This window comes from Enhydra lutris, unplaced genomic scaffold, assembly GCF_002288905.1.
Source record: "Enhydra lutris kenyoni isolate GAN:26980312 unplaced genomic scaffold, ASM228890v2 scaffoldscaffold60, whole genome shotgun sequence".
In the NCBI taxonomy this organism is placed as follows: Eukaryota; Metazoa; Chordata; class Mammalia; order Carnivora; family Mustelidae; genus Enhydra; species Enhydra lutris.
The window spans coordinates 10,434,864-10,462,351 of NW_019154144.1; the positions used below are offsets into that span (position 1 = coordinate 10,434,864).

General features: G+C 38.7%; 1 protein-coding gene across 1 annotated transcript; it reads right to left on the minus strand.

Annotated features, from left to right (window-relative positions):
- Positions 1-92: 92 nt before the first annotated feature.
- Positions 93-27,161, minus strand: LOC111158558 (proline and serine rich 1). The gene is made up of 13 exons (XM_022520660.1): positions 26,795-27,161; positions 24,032-24,097; positions 21,825-21,893; positions 19,727-19,821; positions 18,465-18,558; positions 16,419-16,529; positions 14,832-14,915; positions 13,397-13,475; positions 12,698-12,793; positions 8,605-8,649; positions 2,859-4,638; positions 2,241-2,391; positions 93-1,443 (listed from the first exon to the last, which is right to left on the minus strand). Exons 1-13 carry the CDS (start codon positions 26,837-26,839, stop codon positions 1,321-1,323), a joined length of 2,838 nt encoding a protein of 945 aa, XP_022376368.1. The 5' UTR covers positions 26,840-27,161; the 3' UTR covers positions 93-1,320.
- Positions 27,162-27,488: the final 327 nt, after the last annotated feature.

Below are 27,488 nucleotides of genomic sequence, written 5' to 3' on the forward strand. Positions count from 1 at the left end.
TTTGGACAAAAACGTTCTATGTATTAGCATATGTGAAAAAATTAAAAAGCCCATGGAAGCACTTAATAAAACACAAGATATTTGTCATATCCATAAAGTTTATTTTAAAAAACTGTTAAAAACTAACCATACAGGAATATTTATCAATATACTAAAAAGTTTGTTCCCCGTGTTGAAGGAAAATACATTAGCAACATCTTCCAGACACCATCTTTATAAAAGTAAAACTTCTAGATGCTGAAATGTACTACAGTAGATTCTATAGTTTACACTTTTAATCACAGGATTGAAAGTCATTCTCCCTACTCCCCGTTCCCCCAAATGTGGCAGTTCTTAGACTTAATTAATGACATTCAATCATGTTATATATTACCACAGATCCTTAAATAGAGTACACACTGCATGGTTACTAACGGAGTAAGTCTTCTCTATTTGTTGTCACGTCATTCTTTCAGAGAAGCGTTGGACTTTAAGTACAAATAGAAATACTACATCCCATGATTGTAAACATTCACCAAGAGCTTCCAGAGTACAATGAGTAATAGAGGTGGCCCAAGGGTCAGTCAAATGTTCCTCACTCATTTGGATACTGCTGAGATTAAGAAAGGAGTTTTGAAGGCAAATTATCACAAGCCTTACTTGCATTTCTGTAAGAAAGTAGTTCTGGGTATATTTTTAGTCGAAAACACCTGAAAGTCATTCTAAAGACTATATATTAAGCACCATTTTCACTTACCTGAAATATATTAAGTTAAATTCAGCAGTATATGTATGAGCATAAATGTGAGAAATTAGAAATAACCGTGGGTCTCAAGTTCCCTTCTGTGGATACATATGGACTACTGAGTTCCAAAGATGCTAACAGGAACCACTCATGCATACCAAGGGCAGTCATGCCCCTAGGGCCAAATGCAACCCAGAGTCTGAGGCACGACTATTACTTCTGTCAGTGGATGCTATACAAGCAGATTTAAGGCTGTATTTGGCTATAAAGAGTTCAACCTCCTCTTTAGTATTCTTCCTACACAGATCATATACAGACTCAAAATTTCATAGGGTGGGAGGTGAAAAGTCCCCAAACACCTTTTTAATACTATCCTCCGTACAATTCATTATCAGTTATTTACATAGGGGAGTGTTCATACTTAAAACCACTAAAAAAATGCAATCGTCATGTTTTAAACTCTTATCCTAATTTCCCAGGATTATCCTTATTCTCATTCTCTGACTTTTCGCCAACTTGACATTAGTCAGATTGTTCACTGCAGTCCTTAGGCATTTCTGATGTTGCTCCAAAGGAGAATACAAATTAAAATTTATTCACTGCCACCCACTTTGGGACAAGCCTGGTTGCAAAGAAAACGGTGTTCCTGGTGTTGAAGGATAACTAGGAAACCCATCTGGCTGAGCTGAATAGCTTTCCAGAGCCGAAGCTGAGTGCACCTGATAAAAAGAAGAACATGCAGGTTAGCGGAGTGCCAAATTTAATCGAGTTGGTACCTGCTTTTGCCTATATAACATTACAGATATTTAGAGTAGGAAAGAAAGAGAGAACATTGGTGCAAGATAACTCCTCTTAGTCTCCTGAAAAAAAATTTTTTTTAAAAGATTTTATTTATTTATTTTACAGACAGGTCACAAGTAGGCAGAGAGGCAGGCAGAGAGAGAGGAGGAACCAGGCTCCCTTCAGAGCAAAGAGCCCGATGTGGGGCTCGATCCCAGGACCAAGGGATCATGACCTGAGCCAAAGGCAGAGGCTTAACCCACTGAGCCACCCAGGCGCCCCTCCTGAAATTTTTAAGAAACATTCAAAAATCTTCAGATGGTGGAGATCAAGAGAAATGCCATTAAAATACTTAATTATTCTTTAAAAAAGGTTAATAGGTTTTCTAGAGAAAACATGCTTTAATGTCCATTATTTTAGCTTAAATTATTTTTAAAAAAGCTCAAATATAAATGTCAAGTATAAAGATTCCATTTGTAAAATCTTCAAACTAAGATTTGAAAGTCTCTAAGTAGGAAAAACAATTCATATAGATGAATATATTCCATTACTTCTATTACCCTTCTGAAGACAACAAAAATTTGCAGATTTGGGAAGATCAATCATAACATCTCCAGACATTCTTCTAAGAATTTTTGCCAATGTTGGGATATCATCATTGGCATTACAGGGTTATCAGGAAAGAAGCTATGCACATATGTTACCGTTTAATTTCTGCCCCACCGTTCTCACTTACCTGCTGTAACAAGGCCGACTGTGCAGCGGCATTATGCTGTAATTCTTGCAAGGAGGACTGTGAAGGGTTCTGGGAGAACCCTGGGATACCTGGGAGGGACAGAAGGCCAGGAAACACAGAACTGCCTGCGGCTTGAAGGCCAGATGATAAGCTAAAACAACAGACAGAACAGGTCAAAACGCAGATAAGACAAAACCTATTGCTTCTGTATTTGTCAAAAATTATCTTGAGATGTAAAACAAACTTTAAACTCCCTGGCTGGAAGGAACCATAAAAGTCAGCCACTCACTAAAGTAAAATTTACTTTCTATTCTGAAGTATACTATTCTGCATTTAGTAAGTCTATGTTCTGCCTGTAATACTTTCTGCTGTTCTATACAAAGATAAATTACCGAATACTGAAATAATCTGAGCAGATATTAACATTATATATACTTAACATGGCTAAAGAGCTGCATGTGTTTTTTGAGTATTGAAGTTTCGGCCCAGAAAACTCCAAGTTAGCACCGCCCAACAATCAGATTAGGCTCATTCGAACGACTTCAAAGTAAGACTACGAACTACGGGGTAGATCAAAACGACCATAGCCCATACCCTCTCCCCAAAGTATCCACATACCCGGCTTGTGCAACGAGAGCAGAGTTGAAATTGGAGCTAAAAGCTGAAGCGAATCCCGGGAGGACGGGAGCTGGCGACGGGGTGGTGGCTGCGACGGGCAGTGGTGTGACGGCCGCCACCGTGGACGGCGCCTGCAGCCCCGGGAACGAGGGCAGGGCGGGGGCGACGCTGGGGGTGTTGGAGACAGAAAAGCCGGGGTAGGAGGGGTTGGAAGACGGCAGGGGTCCCTGCGTGACGGAGAAGAGGGAGGGGACACCGGCGGACAGGTTGAGAGGGAAGGGCGCCGCCGAGACCGGCGCCGAGGCTGAGAGCCCTGAGAGAACAGTCGCGCTGGAACTCGGCGGAGGGACCGGTGCGGACGAGACAGCGGCAGACGAGGTGGCTATTAAGGAGCCTGGAAGAGACACTGACGGGTTGAGAGGGGGGTTGCCCGTTAAAGGGAAATTATTGGTCAGAGAAGTAAACGGAGGAAGCGCAGTGAACACCGGCGTGATAGGAGCGGAGGAAGCGTGCGGCGGCAAGGAGATGGAGAGGGGGTTTGACACGTTCAAGGGAGTCGTCAAACCGGAGAGGCCCGACAGCGCAGGATTAAGGCAGGTGGACAAACTGATGGGCACCGATGCTGACGTGTAGGCGCGGCCCAGCGTCCCTGACAGACCTAGGGTGCCGGGGGCGGGGTTCCCAGAGTGGGCGGGGCCTTTGAAGGCCGAGGGGGTGGGGCTGGTGGGCTCCGTTTTGATCATGACCGGGAGTGTTGAGACAGCTGGGGCAGCCGCCAAGTGCAGCTCTGAGTTACTCGCGTGGGGGCCCTGCAAGAGCGCAGCGGAGGAGCCACAGCTGGTCGGCGCCGAAGCCGAGCACGACGTGGGCGTCACCAGTGGAGAGGGTGCGGGCAAAGTCGAGGGGGTGGGAGCGGAGTTGGCAGCGGTCGAGGGCAGGCTGGGGAACATGGCCAGCCCGGGAGTGGAGGACCTCGGCGGGGCGGGAACGGCGGAGGGGGCATAGCACTTGGAGCCTGAAGCCGGTGAATCAGAGTTCTGGTTAGTGAGAGAAGACAGGGAAGCCAGTCCGCTTGTAACAGCAGAGGACAGAGCGGAGGAGTTGATTAAGTTGGTATCATTCGACGTCAGAAAGCCTTTCAAAGCAGACAGAAGGGGATTATTTACACCGAGCGGACAGGCCACACTGGGAGCAGAGCCCCCGGCAATGACAGAGGCAGCCGGGTTGGACACCCCTTGGGATGTCGGCGTTAAGGGCAAGGGCAGACCTGCAAACACTGACGACAGTGAAGCAGAACTGGCATTGTTGGTAGAAGCAGCAGTAGAGGTGGCAGGAAAAGGGAGGCCAGTGAAAGGGGCAGAAGTCGAAGCAAATGTTTCATTGGAAGCAGGAGTGGCCCGAGGTGTGGACGTAGCCTGCGGGGCTGGGACAGGAGGAGCGGAAGGACCTGGCAGGGGCACCAGGCCAGAAAAAACCGAAGGGACAGGAGCTGATGTTGTACTGTGGACAGAGGTAACAGGTGCCGCAGGCAGGGAAGGGGTTCTGATAACCGTCGGATTTGGCGTTGATGGCTGAGGCGTATGAATGGCCGAGGAGACCTGCCCTGGGAACACGGGAAGGACGGTATTCGCCATGTTCAGTCCGGAAACGGTCGCAGTTACTGATGCTGATGGATGGTTTACTGCCTTCACTGGGGACGCCGTAGGGACGGGAGTCGCAGCAGGCGTTGAAGGATTGGAACCATGAGGAGAGAAGAGTTGACTTGCTGGGGTAGAAAACGCTATAGGGGGTGGGGAGCAGAAAGAGGCAAGAATATCACCATGCTGAAATGTTACATTTTAACCCAAAAGAAATACGTCAACATTTTTGTAACACTTGACAAACATGAAGAAAATCAGCAACAGGTATGGTAGGCTACTGCAGTGGCCACCTTGATAGATTCCATGATCTGGATTTTCCATACGTAGCCTCAGGTAAAGCCACCTGTCTTCTAGACTCTTCCAGAAGAGCACTCCCATGCACAGTGAGGAAGTCTTGAAAAGTTCGCAAATAAACTTTCCTTTCGTATTTTCCCAATTTTTAAAAATTAAAAATTTAATTGTGATTAGTGCTGGTGTACTGACTTTAGGTTTCATTCTCTCAAACCACTTCTCTAGAGTAATAAAACAAGTCATTTCCCCCTCTGAAGAGCTTCCAGGACATCACTTTCCCTTTAGGTCACAGCAGGCATCCCAGGATTCATGCCAACTTCTGCACTGGCCACTCTTGTAAGTTGAGCTTGCTATTCCAGTTTACAATTTATATAGCTTTCTCCCCCCAAGCATTTTCCCATACTACCTCGTCTGTCTTCACGATCTCAACCTCTAAGGCTATTTGCCTTGTCCGAGGAGCTCCCTTAGGGGCAAAAGCCATGTCTAATCCTCTTTGGAACCTCAGCACCTAGCATTGTGCATGGCACCTGTGTATTTAGTGTTTGCCGCACTTGATATATTATTACCATGACCTTAACTATAGTTACCAAACCCATGCAGAGATCTACTCTCAAGAATTCCACTAGAGTTTGCTATAATATTTTTATTCTCATAAGCCCTATGAATAATTACTGTAATTACCAAATACCGTTAAGTATTTGGGTGGATGATTTGTGTTTCCTCTCTGAATCAATTTAAGGACAATGTTAGCCTTTGATGATCTTGTTGATGTCAAATGGAAAGCATGACTGAGGTAGCTGAAGTCATAATGACAACGATCACCTGCTGCCGTACTCATATCAAAGTGAGTTTCACTTGTAAACAGAGAATATTCCTTTCCCAGTGATGATCAACTGAAAATTATTTTCATGAGCTAAGACTTAAGTTTCTAATCTTATGCATAATAAAGACTTTTGCATAAGAAAGCTGACATAATCAATGAAGTACTGCACAATGTTAATCATGGTGGGGAAGAGACCACAGGAATAAAATGGAAGAAAACAGCAACATACATAATCTATTTGGACTAAGAGATGCCCAAAAGGTGCCACATTGGACTGAACAAATTTTATGGTAGTTTAGAAAAAAAAGATGGCAGAATTGACAAACAATAATATAGAAATACATGAACTTCAAACTCAAAAGGCCTAAAGTCTGATAATATTTATGTCATTAGCAATAATTTGGTTTCAAGAAAATAAGACTATATATTCTAAATTTAGAGGACATTTGAAAGTGGATTTGTACTTTTGTTTGCATTTGTTTAGCAGAAAACAGAAACACAAGGACTATATACCTAGCTTTGTGTTTGTAAATAATGTACTAAAAATTTATTTAGGTCAACACTGGTTGGGAAATATTTGAGAAGTCACTATCTTATGTAACTGCACACTGAAGACCATGTAGTCGAATGACAAATCACAAGGTCAGACCAAACTGTCCCAAAGCATTCTTTATAAGCAGTCTCTGTTGAAGATCTTATATAATAAAGCAAAAGCCATACACTGTTAACCATACACAGTGCCTGCAGTTAAAATGAAACAAAACAACAACAAATCGAAGAAACCCCAAAACATACCACGATAAATACGACTTTCCTGTCATGTAATTTGGTTGTTAACTGTAAAACATTATCTGTCAGATGCTGCACTGAGTACTTTATGCCTATCATTTCATTTGTCCCCACACAACCCTGAGATAGGTACAAACAACCCTGTTTTACAGATGGGCAGTGTGGCTTGGTGTGGTTAAAGCAAGTTGGTAGAAGATCATGCAGCTACTCGGTGACGTTCAAAGGGAATCAAGTTTCAGTTACGAAAGGTAAGTAAGTTCCAGAGATCTGCTGTATGACACTGTATCTATAGTTAACAATTCTATATTGTGTACTTAAAAATTTAAGAGGGTAGATCTCATTAAGATCTTATCACAATAATGATTTTTAAAAAGGTCATGCAATTATTAAGTAATAGAACCAAAATTTGAACCAATTCTGATGGACCCATATCCTTAACCAGTGTACTGGTTTATCTTTTTGTTTCCTGACATGGTTCAAAAGGAAAATAAAATCTTAATCATGCTAACATAACACAGCATAGGAAAACAAAGTATGCTATTCCTAATGATGGTTCTCAGGGCACTTAATCTGTTACTCCCTTCAGAAACAGATTAACGAAGCTGAGCATAAAGGCTCAAGCTTCCTCAACCTCCTTTTCATGGAAGTTAAATTACATGGTCACAAATGATGTCCTGCCATCTCAGTTTTCTTTCCAGCCCATTATACTGCCTCCTTTAGAAACCACCAGCAAAAAAGCACTGTTCAGGCACCCTGCTCAGGGAATAGAATTCCCACTGAGACTCCTAACTGAGCACTCTAATGATGTGCTACTTTGCTACACAAGAACTGAGCTCAGGTTTGTCTCCTATCCAAAAGCATGCCTCTCCTTCCGGACCACAGAGAGCCTCAACTAGAAGAAAAATAAAATGTTGCAGTACTGCTGCCATCTGCAGGCATTACAGACGCTACCTCTCATCTTCCTTTTTTTCTTTCTTTTTTGTTTTTAAAGTAGGTTATTTTAGAGGAGTGTTTTGACAGGTTCCTCTGTTAGAGTAGATTTGAAGAGAACACTGTCACCTGCTTAGACCCAACTTCGTTTTTCCTGAAAAAGGAAAAGCACATTTTTCCTAAGGATTTTTGCTTTTATTTAGTTTTACAACAAAGCTCAAAATTGCCAAACTAGACATTGTTCAGTAAAACAGAATCTGATATTGAAGTGAGCTGACTTCCAAAATAAAATTTGATAGATAACATGTATGACACTAGTATGATGATGTGGTTAAAGAATTTTGCTGTCTTTGTCCTTATGTACAATGTTAATGATAATCTAACATGTCATTATTTTCTTTTGTCTGTTTTGAATATAGTTGACGCAGTGTTATGTTAGTTTCAGGTTAATGTGTAGTGCTTAAAAACAATTTTGTGACATTGTCTTTCCAAAGTTTGTTAAATGTGCTACTGAATGTGAAGACCTTAATGAAAAATCACTGTTATTATGCTATTAAAGTATGTATTAATTTACTTTATAATTCCAATGATAGTAACCATGGCAAATTTTGTTTCTCTGTCCTAATAAATACTTTCAATTCTTTTATGCCAAAAATAAAATAAATAAAATAAACAAAAGAAAATAAAGTAGGCTCCACGCCCAGAATGGAGCCCAGCATGGGGCTTGAACACAAGATCCTAAGAGCAAGCCCTGAGCTGAAATCAAGAGTCGGATGCTTTACCGAGGTGCCTCTCATCTTCCTTTTTCAATTTCACTTTTGCTTTGGCACCCCTTGTATTTTTTTTTTCTACATTAAGCTATGCTACCCCCAACACTTATGAAAATAATTAAATCTAAATCTAGTATTTGAAATAGCATTTAGGAAAAAGGATTTAATATGTTTATGTTAAAACAGAGATGAGGCTGATAATATCACATAATGTAAAGTGAAAGTGGCTGTAATGCCATAGACCACTCAGATTATATTGCAAGTTTTTCATACAAGACACAAAGGCATATCATTAATTTTAAATCCAGTTAATATGTGCATTTCATGCTGTGTGTATATAATGTACCATTATCAAGCCACTTCTAGCAAGTATTGATTAAATTCTTTAGGAACTTTCTTCAAAGCATAGATTCCAAATACATTCAATTCAGACTGTTCTCAGTGAATAACAGAGCAGACAACCAGTGCACTTCAGCTATATCTGGAGCAAAGCTGATACTTACTTTGATTCTGTGTAGGTTTTGACTGATTGGAAAGGTCTTCATTTTCTATATGAAAATAAATAAAAGTTTGATTTCAAGTTTTATTTAAATTAATCACCACCATAATAATCAAAAGATTGGCATCAAAAAAAAAGAAAAACTCAGGATACGTAAGCATGCTATGTCAGGAAAAACAGTGTATGCTTATGGAAAGAGGAAGGAAATAAAGATAAAAGTAGTAACTATACAAAGATTACAGCATTATGAACAACTGATCCCCACCCTGCCTTTTCTTTAATCAGGTTTTATTTATTTATTTATTATTTTATTATATATTTTTTTTATTTTACTTTTAAAAGGTTTTATTTATTTTAGAGAGAAAGCATGCAATGAGGGGGAAGAGGCAGAGGAAAAGGAGGAAAAAGAAGACAGACACTAGCCCTACATGGGGTTTAATCTCATGAGCCATGAGATTATGACCTGAGCCAAAACCAAGAGGTGGAAGCTCAATCAACTAAACCACAACTTACTAGGTTTTAAATAAGCGTTGTTATTTTACAGATATATTTAGAAACAGTTTCTGGGAAGGACAGCCTGAGGTGCCGCCTAGGACGAAGTGTAGTCTACAGCTGGAATGCAGATGATCACCATTACTGGCTAACCTGACAGTCACTTCAAAAGCAGGGAGACTTGAAGGTGGGAGGCAGACACTGAGTGGAGAACCCACTACCACCTACGGGACCCACTTCGCAGTCCACGCAATGAACCAAGCAAAAAGAAAGGGGCCCAGCCTTCCTGTTGCAGTCGTATCTGGAAAAGACCCTATGCTAGGAGCTGCTGAGAACCACCCCAGGAGAGTCTGATTTGAAGTTCGTGACACTGACACCAAGAGCACACTCCTCCCTACCCTCCACAGAAGGCACCTAACTAGACCATTAGGCAGAGATACAACGGGAAAAAAATTACCTCTCACGGCTTGACAGTAACTGCCCAAGAAACCCAACAAGGACAGGTGTAAGGTGTGGGAAGAACCTAGAAGCCCTGACACAGTGAGAGATCATAGCTTGTCTAAGGAACTTGATGCAAATAAACAACAAGAACATATGTTGTCTATCAACAAAGATTCAATGAAAAATAAGTTTCAAAACCTGTAATGCAAATTAAGAACATATAAACACATAACACACAAGAAAATACAAGCAAAGAAGATGAAGACTTTAGATATAAAAACTTGACTCCAAATTAATAAATGCAAAGAATGGTAAAGATTAGTGGTAACACTAAGAAAGCTAAATTACTTAGCTAGAAATAAGAAACAACAAAATCACAATGAAAATGGCAAAAATGTAAAAAATATAAAATAAAAAAAGAGGATACCATAAATGCATAGGTAAGAGACTTAGAAGGCAAATATAGAGCAAAATAGGAGTATCAGAAATAGAAAGAAGACCACATAAAAAGCAGTAACTGAGGGAATAATAAAAACAAAATTTTCCTGAGCTTTAAAAAATTAAGTTTTCATATCCAAAGGGCTTACTGAGTTTCGTGAAAGATTAATGCTAACATCCACACCTGGACATCCTGGTAAAATAGCCAAACTCCAGGATTAAAGACATTTCTGAATTCTAGAGAGATATTTTCTTTGTAAGCTTATAGGAAGAGACCAAGGTTCTAATAAAAGAAAATTAAGTGGAATTGGGTTTCTCATCTATAACTCTGCATATGTGCTCTTTTAAAAAACTACTTATAGAAATTTTCTTCTCAAAGAAAAGGAGAATGAGCATATCAGGACAGGGTATCAAAGAACAGAGGAAAGTGTAAGAAGCTGGAAGTTGAAAGGCACAGAATAAAACATGAATGGTATTCCGACAAAACACACAAATCAACAAAAAGATGAGTGAGAATGGAAGTCACTGGAGTACAGAGCAGTACTTTTTAGTTTTTGTGTAACGACAACCATTAAGAATATCATGTTTTAAAAAAAAAAGAATATGAAGGCAATCCTTAGCAATATTAAAGATAACATTTCTAAGTTGGGATGGGGCAAGGAGAAAAGAGTTGTTAAAAATAAAACAGCAATTTGACTAATACAATTAAAAGTAAAAAAAATGAAAAACTGGGATAAGAGAATAGTAATGAATACAAAAATAAAATGGAAGCACTAAGAATAAATATGCAATTTTTATGATGACTCAAAATTCCTATTAAGTCTCTCCCCCAGTTCTCCCCATCCCATTTAAAACTCAACATCCAGCTATATATTACCTATAAACCCAGCTAACTTACCAAATAAATAAAACTCTAAAATAAAAACTGAAAGTAAAGATAAAAGCAAAATACTTACAAAAAGGTTAGGACAATATTAATACCCAATAAGGCCAGGCAAAAAAGAAATAAAGTATAACTCAGCTGACATTTTTTTATACTTAGAAAACTTGAGACTTTCAAGAAAAAGAAAGTAGAATAACTAACTAGGAACGAGCACCTAGAAATGAAATGTTCCATTTATAATTTTGATGAAAAATACCTCTAAAGTCTCTAGAGACAATCCGAAGGCAAAGAACCTACATAAAGAAAACTATAAAATCTTCTTAAAAGAGATAAAACAAGCCTTGGAGGAAAAACACTACCGCCTGACATAAAGCATACGTATGACTGAAGAGTAAGACTTAGTATCATAAGAACATCACATCTCCCCAAATTAATATATGTAACTACATATAATTATTATATATTGTTATAATTATATAATATTAGAATAATAATGTAATATATAATTATATAACATGTATATGACATATTTTGTATGTTACATACATGCACACATAAATTCAACTGTTTTAACTACATAAAATAATCTTGAAGTTCAGATGGAAAAAAAATCTCCAAATATAGTAAGAAAAATAAAAACCATAGTAAGAGGAAAAAGCTAGCCTTACTAGATACCAGAACATAGAATAAATCTGCTAGTCAAATCAATATATCATCATAACATGAAATAAGTAGACTGCATAGAATAAAGAACCCAGAATTGTAACCATGTGTATATATGAAAACTTAAATGCGGCCTTTCAGATCAGTGGGAAAAGTAGATGAGTTAGTAAGTAGTGCTGGCATGACAGGCTACCATCTGGAAAAAAATTAGGATGAACCTCTATTTCACCCTGTATGAAAATAAATTCCATATGCAGTAAGGTCTTTTAAGACCCAAGTCACCAGGACTCCCTAGGGTTAAGGGCTAAGACCTGAAACAAGACAAAGTAGTTCCAGCTTTTCTTTCATAGCTTCTCCTTCTCTATGCAAAAATGTAAAACTCTAAGGGCTAAAGATACCATAAACAAGGGTTAGGAAATAAATCGATAATTTTGGGGCAAATTGTTTAGCAACGCTCATCGGAGTACCCAGCTGCAAACAACAGAACCACTCTGGCTAGTAAAAAAGAATTTGTGAATAAATGCTATCAGGTAACTCCGAGTCTGGGGGAAGGGCAGGAAAAAAAAATTAAGTTCTATCCCTACCCTGCACATATCTAGAAATAGATAAAAGTTACACATTAAAAAAGAAACCCTATAAAAGTAATTAGAGGATACAGATGACATTTTCGTCCTGCCAGGATGGGGAAGGGTTTCCTAGGGAAGACTTAAACTCAGAAGGATCAAACAAACAATACCTAACTGAAATAAAAATTAAATTTTTGTAAGACACACAAATGAAAATGTAAGCTAATCCCACGTTCCCAACAGACTCAAAGGAAAATGCTGAACTGAAAAGTGCAGGGGAAAGGGTAAGCCCCTCAGAGCACCTTCTTACAGGCCTTTCCTCCCCACAGGAGTAATGCCCCCTAATGGTAATACTCATCAAGTGAACCATACTTTTCCATAGCCTGACAGAGTTTCTCGCTCATGAGAAATGGTTCTTTTGTCTACAGCCTGCTCGTGTTCACACAGGTGGGCCAAGGCCGCTCCAGTGGAGCCTGTATATCCCACTCAAATCCGTCATCACGCCTGTGAGCTCCTTCCCCCGCCAGCACACACCATGTCAAACAACTGGCCCCTCCAAGTGTAATCTGTGTTTAAGTGTGTAATTTTAGCACCCCTTAACAACATGATTTTACCTGTTCCTACTGGATTAGGAGTATATGGAGGTGGAGGGGGTACACCCGGAGCTATGACGTTGGCTAATGGGACAAGACCTGCATTGTTATAAGCACCTAAAATGAAATCATAGTAAAAAAAAAAATTTAGTATCATTCTGTGGCCAAGAGTTCAAAGCATATTAACACAGCTATCTAATTTTTAAAACTGCTCTTATAATGTGAGTTGCATTTCACACAGAGGTTTGGGTCTGGGGTAAGGACAAAGCTGAGATCAAATGAGACAGCTGGAGATTCTGACTTCCCACTGCACACTCATTCCAGACATAAGCTCGCTGAATGGCCGGGCAGGAAGATCCTGCCATACTTCAATTACCTGCCTTTTCTGTCAAGCACATACAGTTGACCTTTTAAAGTCAGATGTACTGAGGATACCTCCGAACACAACTACTGAAAAGGGATTCATGATGATTTACCAAAGTGAAAACCCATAATAATGATTAAAAAGAATCTATAATGAACTTATCAAAAGGCAAATGTCCTGAACTCTGCTGCACTGCTGTAGACCAAGAATCTGTGTAGCCCACCATGGAGAGAATTAAATTCAGCACAGTATATTTCACAAATGTTCCAATTTTCCCAAGTAGATATACCAACATTAACCTTCCACTTAATAAAAGGCAAAAAGAAACAAAGTAAAGCACAAATTGAACTGCTTACTTGGTGCAATGGTTGCGTGCGGCCGGCATGGAGGTATTGGATAAGGAACAGGCTTATGTGGATTGTACGTTGAAGGAGGCTAGATGAGGGGGAAGTAGAGCGGTTAGAAGTAAACTAAGTCAGCGGGCTTCCAGCAAACAAAATACAACTTGTCTTTAAAACATTTAGTTGTAAGAGGCTAACAAAGCTCCAGCATATGAAATGCTACTGGCCTAATACATAGCACAAGTGAGGGAAATTTCTTTGCTTTACCAAATGTGGTTCTTATAAATTTCAAAGACTGCTGTGGACGGGTTTTTTTTTTTTTTTCCAGGATTAAATCATCTCCAATGAAGGGTCAGACCGTATCCTAAACAGGAAATTCCCCTGACTGTGCCGAACTTAATCCAAGAATGTTTATCTCCTCCTCTGTAACAAAAGAAATCCATTAGGTTTAGGAACCTTGGCTACCCAAGAATTTCCAACATCCTCTGAAATTCATCAGAGATTCCTCTTACCATTCTTACCCTCTTTTCTCCTTGGAAGAACAAAGTCCTATGTTCTTCAGCATTCAGCACTTTGACAACTTGAGTAGAATGTAAACTAGGATTATGAATTCAGTATTTTAGTCTTTTTGCCTTTGAAATCCATGGATCTTTTATTTTGTAGTTGATAGAACTATGTAACAAAAGCATCCCAGGAACTGGTCTCTAGAGAACCAGAGGTATCCGGAGCTAAGCTTGCTATACTTCTAACTCCAGTGAGAGAGAGAGAGAGAGAGAGAGAGACCGTGCTCTGGGGAGCTGGCACTCCTGCAGAGGGGATCCAGTGGCAGTAAAGGACCTAGATTCTCTATAGGTCTCCTACATGGTGGCCTGTAAGATGCACTAGCCTTGTGCAAGGGCTAGGATCTGTGGCTGTTATGCTATGAACAGCTGTCACTGGAGCTCCTGTCAGGCAAACAAGCAGGATGCAAGACGGCTGTAAAAAGGCCTCTCCCAGCTCAGCTGGAGCAATCCCTTCAATCTACAGGGCTGTCTTTGGGTTCAGTTGATACCCTAAGCAATCACGATCGCTCCCTTAAAAAATACTCTCAACCTCCGGGCTCCACTCTTGATTCACTACTATTAATACTAATTTTGCCAAACCACAACCTCAAAGCATACTGCACACTCCATTCCCTTGAAGGGAGCAGCTGAACAGGGATGGGGAAAACAAAACAAAGCAAAACAAAAACAATTGGACTGGTTTCACTTGAAAATAAACAAGAAACTTCAGAAGGGCCCTGAACACTGTTAATTATGCTATAGTTCCCTAGATCACTCACTTTCCTTGAGTTTCTAGTATACTGTGAATTTCACAACACAAAAACGGAACCGATGCCGTGTGCTGTGAACAGACAGAAAACTACATGTATGAGTTAAGGCCCGTGTCATCATTTATTCTCTAAACATACCGGTTTGGACGGTCCAAGAATCCGCGCAGCTATTCCTTTGCCTTCATTAGTACATTCTTCACCATCTTTTTTCAAGGGGGTTCCCTATTTAAATAAATTAAAAAATACAAAGAAAGATAATTGAGACTTAAAAAAAACAAAACCAAAGGAGAAACAAAACAAAACCCTCACTGTATTACACTGAAGAGAAGGACTTAATTTGGTAGGAGTTTAAGGACCTGGATTCCAGATCCAGTCCTGCCTTGGCTGTAAGACCCTGCTAAGGTCCTCAACCTTCCTCTGCCAGAGAAGCTTCACCACATGTACAGAGACACTCAGAAACAAGTATACCACTCACAAGGGGATGACAGAAGAGCAGGATAACATAGGTTTAATTTTTCCCCTGCAAAATAGGAGTGACCACTTCCAATGTGCCAGCATGTATAATGGTCAAAGAATCAAAAACAGTACTTGTATTTCAGTTAAAATTAGATGACAAAAAATGATGGTCTCTATAAGCATTAAGTGATGAAACCTCATTCAAGACTGTTGTTGTTAACAGATCAGAACAAGCTGACAGACTGCCACAATGTGTCCTCCTAAGAGCGTGTGCCTAAATAGCACATACAAGTAGGGAACCCAACTTCCAAGATGGCCCCCAGAAGTCCTCACCTCCTACATGCCCTTGTGAAGTCCCCTTCCCGAGTGAACAGGACTGGCCTACATAAGAAATAGGATATTCCAGAAATGGTGGCATTTGACTTCCAAGACTAAGTCACAAGAAACAACACAGCTTGCACTTGCCTTCCCCTGGACCATTTGCTCCTGTGGAAGTCAGCTGCCATGTCATGAGGTATTCAAGCGGCACTATGGGCAGGGCCTAACGTGAGGAATGAAGACCCCCTTCCAACCACTGACACCAACTTGCCTGACATGTACCTGAGCCCCCTTCAGAGCATAGTCTCAAGCTCTACTCAAGCTCCCAGAAAACTGCAGTCTCATGAGAAACCCTGAGCCAAAACCAACGTAAGCCACTCCCAAGTTCCAGACTCATAGAAACTGTATAAAATAATCTTTAGTTATAAACCACTGAGTTTCAGGGTTACTTGTTACACTGCAATCAAAATATAGCACTCTTCGCAAAGATTATTTTACAAAGACATCTGAGAACACTGGATGGTATAAAAACAGGTTTCTTTCTTATTGGACTTCTCAGAGCCTTTATCATGCAGTGTGACTGTCCAAGAAGGAAACATTGCATACAATTTCTCAAACATACTCAACTGTGAAACTGTCTGAGGAACACTGAAAATTTGAGTAATGCTCCTTTACTAAATGCAAAGCAGTGCTTCTAAAATACTTGGAAAAGCAAAACGAAATCATCCTCTTTTATGTTTGTCTTATTCTTCTGTACATTTCACACAAACACTTGAATGGAGTAATACATGAACTTTCGATCAGTGGTGAATCCATGAATTAAGCTGCTGACCTAATAAAATTCCTTTCCTTAGTGGAAGGACTATCAACTAGCATTTTCTTTAAATATCATAATTATGCTAAACTTGATAGTCAGCTACAAGTTTCTCATACCCACAAACATATGCTTACTGGGAAAATTCCATTTATGCGGCTAGGTTTTCCTTTGGGATATGGATTTCCTGGGATCGTTCCACAAGAAGATATCATAGCATGAGGAGCTTTGCAGCCCCCCTTAAAAGCCTGTAACAAAAAACAAGATAGTGGTAATAAATAAATAAATAAATAAATAACCAAATTTACTCATAGGTTAAGTATTCTGGATATTTGGAGGCCCTGTTAAAAATACGAATTAAGAACAGTATCACATTAATCTGTTCGTGCATTCATCAGCAATTACAGTAGTGAACATGACCAGAATTCATAAGTAAAATCACTTTATTTAAATGGTATTATTATAGAGGTAACATAATGTTTTTAATTAGTTTTCTATTAGCCACAACTAATAGACTTCTATACAAAGATATCTCCACAGCAGATGTTGCAAATTGTGTGCAAACAAGTTCATTTACTATTTAGTATGTCCCGTTTCTCCAAACCAAGAATTAACATCCAACCGTACAAACACCAAACTCACATTACAGCAAGAAAAGGAGAGCAGCAGATGAAAGAGACATGGACTCTGCTCTGAAGAAGTTTAGAACTTAGTGGAGAAAAACACAAACAAACACCATGGGACACTGCGTATCCAAAGAACTGAACTGTTGAAAAAGCAAGAGTTATTTACATATACTATATTCAACATAGCATTACATAATCATGAAACATGTTAAGGGATGTTCTACCTTATTTATTATTGCATTCTCAGCTTTTACAATGATACAGTAACAAATACTGAGTTCATACTTAATAAATATTAAATGATGAAAAACACTACATTGTGACATATATTTTAATAGATATATATTATGCTATAAGGATATGAAGCTATATACCGTTTTATAAGTATGTAGGATTTTATTGTAGGGATATACTGGTTTTATAAATTCATTCACATTTGTTATAGAGAGATACTGGTTTCATAAATTCATTCAAAACACACATAATTAGCTATATAATCCAGTCACCTACTAAAACCCCAACCCTAAAAATTATCTCAATCTTTGGTTATTATAAATAGTACCAAAGTAAATACCCTTACATACAAATTACTTTTTTCTTTCCTTAGAATAAATCCTAGAAATAGAATTTTTTGGGTCAGAAGGCATGAACATTTTAAGGCTCTTCAAGTTTAGCTTCCAGAAAAGTTGTACTAAGTTATACTGACCAGAGAGTCTATTCCACAGAATACTCAGGCCTACATTATTTCTGAGAAGGAAAATACTGAGGACCACATTATTTCTGACATGATCAGAACTCTTTATAAGGAAGAAAACAACAGCAGTAAATGCATGGTGCCTTAAAAAAATTTAGTCAAGAAAAACCAATGGAGAACTTATTAAAGAAATGTGGCTCAGGTCTTGCTTCTGCTACAAAAAAGCTCACGAGTAGGCCAAGTTCTCTGCTACCCCTGAGCTTAGCAGAGGGTGCAAGGATTAAAAATTCTTGGGCTACAAGGTCCTAGGAGACTAGCGCACATCTTCCTCAACCAGGTTTCTAAATCATTAATTCTGTTTCCAGCCATCACAATCCTACCAAATAACTACCTTAACTGACAACTGAAGTCAAGTAGGTTTAGGTACATGCTACTCCTCCCATTCTTAGAGATCTTAAATTAATAAACTGGAACTTTGCTTTACTACCCCTCTCTTACAAATGTGAATAACGTAAGACTGATGACAAAACAAATTCAGAACGTCATGTTCCTAAATACATAGGTTAAAGACAAAAGCTTGGAGCTGTGGCAAAGCTACCAAGGGACCAAGAATAAACACCTGCTGAAGCTAAAGCTGAGGAGCCAACTGGCGTCTCACTTTCAAGCCCTTTCCTCATCCCCTTGAACCCCTTCACCCAGCTCCTGTCCTACACTGACCGAAGGGATGCCATCTTGACCCATTCTAAAGGGCCGTCAGGTTATTCATCACAGTTCATACAGGAAATGAGACTGGTACTTTTTTCCTCCATCAAAAATCAGAAAAACCCAGTGTTCTATTTATATAGCAATCTTGAGAAAATTACCTGTTCCAGTACTCTCTTGCATCGTTTCTTCTCAGACATATTTATCCTGAATAAATCTTCGATGGGACGAGAATTCTGTGCATCAACAATGTTTCTACCAAGGAAATGCAATTGAGCTTTTCATTTAAGAACCTGGACATACATATCAACGCCAACAACCTTTACCAAACAACTATATCTGAGTAACCTTTCCCCCCAGGACATATGGAGGAAAGTGATTTATTTTTAATTGGTGAATGTAAACCACATTTTTATAAAAATGATAAATATAAATGAACTGAGGTTCATCTGGTTACCTAAAAGCAATGAAGTAATTCTATGAACAAAAATCATGGGATTTTTGAAAATATACCCTCTCAATGAGTGGAAATCTACGGCAATAGAAAAAAAATCCACGTACCAAATGCATCAAAATAATGGTTGATCTAAAAATGAAGTTTTACCTTCTGCTTTAATTTTGTATTTTTGTGGATATCTATAAACACACAAGGGACTTAAAAATGCAAGTGCTCTAAATGAACAGCAATCTACAGAGTCTTCCATCATGCAGAAGAGCACGGTGGAGCTCACATTCATTATGATCATTATTAAATGCTATGCTTAGTGTTTGCACAGATCTTCCAGGATTTAAAGTTCACATATGCTATTAAGTAGGTGAGATCCTTGACTTTACAACTGAGGAAAATAAGGTCCAGAAAGAATAAGTACATGTAACAGAACCTAACTATAAAACCTATGGCCTTCTCAATGAGCCTTTCAAACTACTCAGAGTCGGAAGGCAATGGAAGTCCTGAAATGAAGACAAACCAAATCATCATCTCAGTATGCCCCCATTATTTTTATGTTGTAACCATGTGTAATAAGCACGCTAGGTATTTAATTATTTATTTTTCCCTTAGAGAGAGCATGTGCAAGTGGGGGGTGGAGAAGGGGAGGAGAAGACGGAGAAGGGGAGGGGAAGAGGGAGAGAGAGAAAATCTTTAAGCAAGCTCTACACTCAGAGTGGTGCCCCAGGCGGGGCTCGATCTCGACCCTAATATCATGACCTGAGCTGAAATCAAGAGCTGGACGCCCAACCAACCAAGCTGCCCAGGCGCCCCTAGATATTTAGATATAAAAATTCAGTCTACCGTTTCACAGATTTCATTTGAGTCCCATTTACTAATATAATTCTGAGACATTAATACACACTAATGAGTTAAAAGACATTTCAAGTCTTCCAAATCTTCTCCAATAAAGTAAAAAGAAAAAGAAATACTCACGAAGCTAACAGTTCAAGAGCAACTAGCTTGTCTTTACTGAAGGTGAAACAATTGAGTATATTGACCACTTCTGCTGGGTGAACAGCCACCATTTTCTGTTAATATAAAAAATAATTTAATTTTCAACATGAGAAATTTTCATGCCAGACATTGCCATTTTGAGGGAAATACAGTTAAATGTTCTTAATATTTAAGTATTTGAGGTGAAACTACTTATTCAAAAGTAAGCCTAACAACTATGTGAATTAAACTTAGACTTTTTCAACTTAACTATTTCAGTTGAAGATCTAAGTCCTCCTATGTGCTTTTTCCATCCACATCTCTCAACATATTTATTTATAGGAAAAAAATTATTTACAGGTAGTAATTTCCTCAGAAAGGTTTAAAAAAGGGGGTATTTATAATTTGGGAGATATAATGCTTGAGAAGTTAGGAAAAATTACATTCCTTAGTTAAAGGGCTAAGCATTTTGTAGTCAGGGCTTCCTAAAGTGAGGTCCATGATGCTGAATAGTGTTACTAAAAAAGGGTACTACAGTCAACTCAGGTAGGGAAAAGATGGGTTAAACAGGATTCTTTACTGCAGAATTTTCTTAAGAGTCCTATATTAATATTAACTGTGACACTAGAAGATGGTGTGCAATGTTACATAATTTGACTAGGGTACTTGTGCTTTTTGAAGATAAGGTTCCGTCAATTTACAGATTTATATTAACAGTGGAGGAAATTCAAAAGCAAAGTCAATGCAAGAAGATCATTTAGAATCAATACCCAGTTGATTCCTAAAACTTAGGGCAATGCTGTTCAGACAATTTCATTCAGGTAGCACCGGAAGAATTGGTAAAACTATATACCCCCTTGCAAGTTTTTAAACTGACAGCTAAAAACTATACCACAAGTTTAAATATTTACAAAAAATTGATTTATATTGTTTATTATATATTTGTAAAAACTTTGGAACTATTCATTTATCTCACTTACAAAAATGTCTATTGTATAACCTAATTGTAGAGGTTAGTCTTCAGTGTGAAAACAACCAAATCAGACTTAGTTTAAACTGTCAGCAAAGGCTACTTATAAGTTGTGCCCATGCTAGCCTTCTCACCTCTGAATTTTAATTCTAAAGCAGGTGGAAAAGCAAGCAGGCCTCAGAGCTTTGTCGTGAGTTTGTTGTCTAGATAAAGTAAGGAGAGGTCCCCATCAGTCTTTCTTATAGAAGCTCTCTGCTTTGCTTCCCTCTTAGGGGATTACATGGTCTCTCTGGTCCTTGGGAAAAGATTTTTACCGTCAGGTGATGGGTGGATGGGTAAGATAACCTTTTTTTTTTGGAGAGTTGATAAAAACTAACTGCTGAAGAGGAGAAGCACTAACAGATCCGGCCACTTTTTTTCAGCAAATTAATTAGTTTAGGAAGCTAAGGATCTGTAGATTCCCTTAAAACTAGCCATCACTTATAATCCAAGGAAAATCTTCCTACCTAGCCAGATACTGTTTGACTTTAATGCCTCTGTTAATTTAGGCTCTAGAGCTGTGCTGTCTGTACAGTAGCCACTAGGCACTGTTTAAAGTAAAATTAAATAAAATTAAAAATACAGTTCCACAGGCAGACTAGACACATTTAAATGCTCAAAAGCCATGTGTAGCTAGTGGTTACCATACTGGATAGCAGAGATATAAAACATTTCTATCATTGCTAAAAGTCCATTTGGATAGTGCTAGTCTAAAAAATATAAACTCATTTGACTATTGTTCTAAGACTAAATACAAGAGGATAAAGACACCAAAAATAGAAAAGGAAGAGCATAAAAACACTTAAGAATTCAAATTCTATGCTTTGCTTGCCTATAAATATTTCCTCTTCCAATATGCCAATTAGGATCCTGTGGTGTACAATTTAATACATACAATTTAAATTCAGTTTGGGAACTCTTAATTTTTTAGTGATTATTTGATTACTATAAAAATATAATAAAGTATAATAAAATTTAGGGTCAGTTTTTCTAATGCAAACAAATTACAACTTGAGGTCAATTAGAGAAAACTAGGGGAGAATTCAAAATACTTAAACTCTACATTCTAAAGAAAAATAAGTTACTTACATGCTGTAATGCTTTCATTGCCTTTAACTGAGGCTCAGCCCAGGAGAAGTATCTCAGTAAATCAACCACCTGAAAGCAAAGAATTACTTGAGCTCTAATGAAATGCGTTTGCAAATATTTCTACAAGATTTGTTTCAGTACTTTGAAATACTACTCAGTTCCTTAGTGGCATAAATCACAGTTTAAGTGCTCAACAGCTGTAAGAAGTAGGTAGCTACCACAATGGACAGTGCAGAAAGAACACTTCCATCATCACAGAGTCTGGGGCAGCACTGGTAGAGAAATAAACGGAAAGTATAAAGTACAGGAAAAAGTACCTAAAGAAAAGGAAGATCGAAAAAGTATTAGATGGAGACAAAATGTCAGGTCAGAAATATAAAGCTATATTACAAATGGAAAACTTTAAAAATATAGCAGGGTGACATTTATGATCAGTCACAAAAGGGTGTTGAGGGGTGTGGTTAGTGTAGGTCTACCATCTCCTGCTCTTTCCCTTGAGTCTGAGGGGCTCAGTACTTGTATTTACACTACAGATCTCTTCCCTAAAAATGTAAGAATTACCATGACTTACTCTAGCAGCTTCTAAACAGTAAGTAGGTCACTTTGAGAGCACAGTTAGCCAGGCTCTCCCATCACCACCACTGAACTTCAAATGAAAGAGGGAGATAATGTGAGACAGCCAGTAGGAGGTGAGGAGGGCATCAAGGTCACAGCAGTGAAGTCCCTGCGTAGTCACCACCACCCTGTTCACTGATTCCAAGGGAACTCCAAAAGTAAAAAAAGGAATGACTCAAAGAAGAGAGGGTAATGAAATCTGGGTTAATGAATTCTTTTACCATAACTTTCTGAAAATGTGTTAGGGTTTCAATTATTCTACAAAGCAAAATTAATGCTAGAGGCTGAGGTAGTATATGAAGAAGAGTAAAAATACTTTTTACTCCTTATAATGGGATGCCTAAATCACAAATGGGTATTATGCGTACTTTCCTCGCTTTCATGGGAATAATGGTTTTCCTTACAGTAAACGCTACCTGCCACTTAATCAACCAAAAAAAGTTGCCAATTATCATATGCCTGATAGAGGAAGAGAAACCTTCAATACAGTAAGTAGGCTTAGCAGGTCATACCGAGCAAGTAGCTTTTCGTTTTTTAAAGTTTTCAGTGACTTTAGCAAAGTGCAATAACCACTAAGGGAAGTTTTCTACAAAATTTCACACATACAAACACAGTCAAGAGAAGGAAAGAAAAGTTACCTATGAGACATTATAAACCTTTCCAAAACATTTAAATACAGAATAAGGTGATTTTTTAAAAAGTAATGGGACAGCTAAAAAACACCCATTAAATAGGCAACAAGACATGCAAATCATAGAGCAGCTTTTAAGGATTTAGCAGCCAGAACTCAACAGGCTTAAAGTTATTCAAAGTTCAAGTTTTGAAAGTCTTGAGAAACAGATGAAAAGTTGGGGCATTTACTAACTCCAAAACAGACTGATCCACTATCTATCCTCTCCACATTCCCACCCTTTCCCAGAACTCTTCTCCAAATGCACATTTCTCTTTCTGTATCAAATATTTCTGTATCAAATATTTTCTATTTCTGCATCAAATATTTTCTAAGTATTCCTCAGAAATCTGGTTTCTCTATGTATGCACATGCATACATTTTTTTAAAAATTATCAAACTCCCCCTGAAGCCGGGTGAGTTTTCAACTAAACTTTAAAACATTACTCTGCTGGCAGTGACAGAAACTACTTATTAGACCCTGTATTTTCTTTTCTTATGGCTAAAATTTTTATGTAGTGACTTCATATAAGAACTATAATTCACCATTTGTTCGAGTTTTCTTTTTAACGTGTAGTGAATTTTGTTATTACTGATTTATAAATTCTGTACAAATTTGGGTATGCTTACCATTAGAAGTTTATAAATTTATGATATTGTGCCCAGAATGATAAATATGCTTTTCTTGGACATCACATTTTAAAATCAGTGAAAGTAGCTATGTTTATAAAATACTCAAACTATAAATTCTGCAAAGTTGTCTATCATTTTGAAAGCTCCTAATGTTTCTAAATAAATACAGCAACAAACAAAGTAAAAGCAATTCTGAACCTGACCAGCAGGTAAATAGACTTTAAACAGAATTATCAGAGTAAAGAAAAAAACAAAAAAACACTTTTGCTTAAACAAATACAAGAAATACCTGTTCACTAGAGAAATATCCATGCACATATTCAATTGCTTTTAATTTGTACTCTGTCAGAACAGCCTAAAAAAAAAAAAAAAACACAGAAAAACAGCATTAATATATGTAAGCAAAACAGTAATATGCATATTATCAAAACTACCTAAGCAACTCAAACATGGCAGACCTTCTTCAGCCCCAGCACAAAGAGGCAGCTAAAGTCACTATAGTGACATGACATTCTACCTTTCCAGGTTCCATGCTGTTAAGGGATACACTGAGACAGCAGGAAAACCTCTGGGCCTCCCTACTCACTCCTACAATGAAAAGGAACAGAACTGTAATAGACAAGATCTGATATTACTACAAATAACAAACAAAATTCCTGTAAATGTAATTTACATCCCAATTTCAACCAAATTGTCATTTTTAAGAAGACTATTGTATCAGGCATTATTCATTCAACAGTTACTGAGCAGCTGTTACGTGCTAATAGAGAAATGTGAATGACAAGCATTTCCACGGGGATATAAGTACCCAAGGAGCCAAAGAGGGCCTTCAATTCAATCTGTGTGCATGCAGTGTGGCCTTTGAAAGGCATTTTAAGTACCCTGAAAATCTTTTTACCCATAAAAGGGGAACACCATTCACTACCCACATTAAGATTAAAATAGTCAAGAAGAGACATATCAATAGTATTGCTATTGCTCAGTAAATGACTGCTCAGTATTGCTCAGTAAATGATGGTTCCTTTCCTTACAAGGCCCCTATCAATGGAAAGTTCAGAGAGAAGTACAGAGGCCTTGACCCAGCACTATCTAGAACCAGCTGAAATCATATATGCCTTCCTTGCAACTGTTTGCAGAGCTTAGAGATGGAAACAATCATAATTTGGTAACTACTAATCATTAAAAAACCAACTGATCCCTTTGCTTTTACTACAAAACAACATTTGTACTTGGCATATACCTCACTTTGCTAGGAGAAACTATCATGACCAGTTAACTGAAAGAAACATCCACGTTGCCGAGTAGTTTAATAGTTTAATTTTCACTGAAACGGGAGGTGAGGGGGAGAGAATGGCATTTCTGATAACGTACTCTAGAGAATGTATTGTTGAGATGTAAGGTCAGGAAGTGATTACCCGGTTTAAACCAACTTACATTTACAAAGTCTGAGAGCTATTTTTTTAAAAAACCAATACTAATTCTTACTTACATACGTCTACATTTTAATCCCATTTTAATACACTAAGACAATGGTGATGAATCTAATTATTTGGCATAGACAACAAAAGGTATTTTGCCTGCAGACCAGAAATAAGGACTTAAATAAGAATGTAAATTGCTCTCTCATATATGATTTTCATCTCTGGAAAATATCCTACATCCCTCACTAGTATTTACTACGTGATCTTCTCACAAGAAGAAGGGAGAACATATGCAAATTGCATCCTATAGCTTCCAAAAGTAGAAATCTACTGGTCTACTTCCTCATAAACAATAGTTAAGTATCAGCTCATGAACAAATTGTTACAAATTTTAAACATATATTTGGCAAGTTGACATTTTAGTACAAATCTTAATTACACAAGCTGGACTTGCAAAAGCAGTTTTGTTCAAAAAGAACATTCAACATCGTCAAATGTGTAAATTTAACATGAATTTGAAAAAAAGTCTTATGAAGGATGAAGAAAAACATTTTGCTTTATAGACAATGCAGAAAAACAGCATGTACAAATGCAATTTTTTTGAAGTTGGTTTTTTAAAAGATTTTATTTGAAAGAAAGTGAGAGAGATCACAAGCAGGGAGGAGCTTATAGGGAGAAGCAGGCTTCCCGTTGAGCAGGGAGCCGGATGTGGGACCCAATCCCAGGAACATGGAGATGAAGACAGACGCTGAAGCTGAAACGACTGAGCCATGGAGGGGCCCTCACAGGCAATTTTATTAATAATTTCATAAGCTGAAGCATAAAGTAACAAATCCTTCCCTGTCAGTCAAGGGTCTTAAAGGCACGGAAATGGAAAGATACTCACCCTGAAATTCTAAGCAAAGCACCCTGTATTAGCATAAGAATGGTACAGAAAGTCCTTCCACTTTTAATTAGGTAAACTTCTTACTTTTGTGCTTTAGGTACTTTAGGCTAAAGGCTACATTCCAATTTTTTTTTTTTTTTTTTTTTTTCTGGCTCATTCTGGAAGGTAGGTTACATACAACGGTCTCGAAACGAAGCAAAAATTTGGAAAGCAGGAAGAAAAAGTTTTGAAATTCAAGTTAATGAAGCCCACTCCTAAAGATGACTTTAAACCTAAGGCCTTTTGGACATTAATTTTGTCCGTCCAGGCAACGCACAGTCTGCCTATCTTCAGATTTGAAAAACTTGCCATAATAACTACCATTAAAGAAATTTTATACGTATTACCTCCAGTTTTCAGTCTTTAGGTCACTGAAAGATGAGGTGATCAGTTCAGAAATATTAAACCACTCCACAAGCACAGAGCTTGTAATGATTTGTAGAGCCGGCTTGGGAATGAGAACCCTTTGATATACTTTCCACAATACCGCACTTGACTTGAGAGTCAAGTTTAGCATTAACATAATTTAATTTCTATTTGCACAGTGAAATGTATCAAGCTAAAAGCTCCCATACTATACGTTAACATTCCATCTATTTCGCAATCCTAAGCCATATCTTGCACAAACTGCCCGCAGTCCCTCAAAAAGGATTAACTACGAGAATTCGTAGCTCATAGACTGGTTTAAGAAATTAAGTGAAATTACCTTTCTAATTTCATCCAACACCGTTTCAAAGGACTTTTTGTCCATCTTGACTACAGTCTCGACGTAGTTTTAAGTTACACTTTGAATTACAAAGTGTTCATCCCTGGTCTGCTCCAATAGTAGAAATGTTTATAGCTGAGGAGAAAAGACTCCAGGAGCAAGAAAAAGGGTGCGAAGAGGTAGAGAGTACTTCAAACTCTGAAAAATTCTCTAAAAATGCACACTTATAAAAACTTTTTATTAAAAACAAAACCGTCGGGTTTCCTCAGCTTCTTCACACAAAGCTTCAGGACACCTCGGGTAAGAACCCGGTGCTCTCTGAGTCCTGCAGAAAAATCCAGGGTTTGGCAGCCGGGGCTGAGCTTCGATCTCCTGCAGTTGAAGGCCAGGCGCCGCCGGGGAAAGGTCGTGAAGCCGCTCTCCTGTGTGGGAGATGAGAGGCACCTGCACCCTGGCTCCCGCGGGCGGCGAGGAAGGAGGCACCCGCCTCTCGGCCCGCACGAGCGCCTCGGCCGCCGGCCCCCGCCCCTCACCGTCGCGAACCTGGACTCATGGCCCGACCTGCGCTCAACCCCAGCAGTTGCGCCGGCTCCTGGGTCCCGCAGCCCGGGCAGCGGCGGCCTGGCGGGCTCTTTGTTACCAGCTGCCACGGCTTCCGGGAGCGGGCCGGCGGCCGGAGAGCACCAGGAGCTGG

Bases quoted from the DNA above. Each gene is read 5' to 3' on its own strand.
- LOC111158558 (XM_022520660.1), bottom strand. From the start codon at position 26,839: ATGGACAAAAAGTCCTTTGAAACGGTGTTGGATGAAATTAGAAAG. The intron at 21,894-24,031 runs GTATTTCTTGTA...CTTTGCTTTCAG, and splicing joins GATATTTCTCTAGTGAACAG to GTGGTTGATTTACTGAGATA. The intron at 4,639-8,604 runs GTAAGTATCAGC...CACCCCCTATAG, and splicing joins AAAACCTACACAGAATCAAA to CGTTTTCTACCCCAGCAAGT.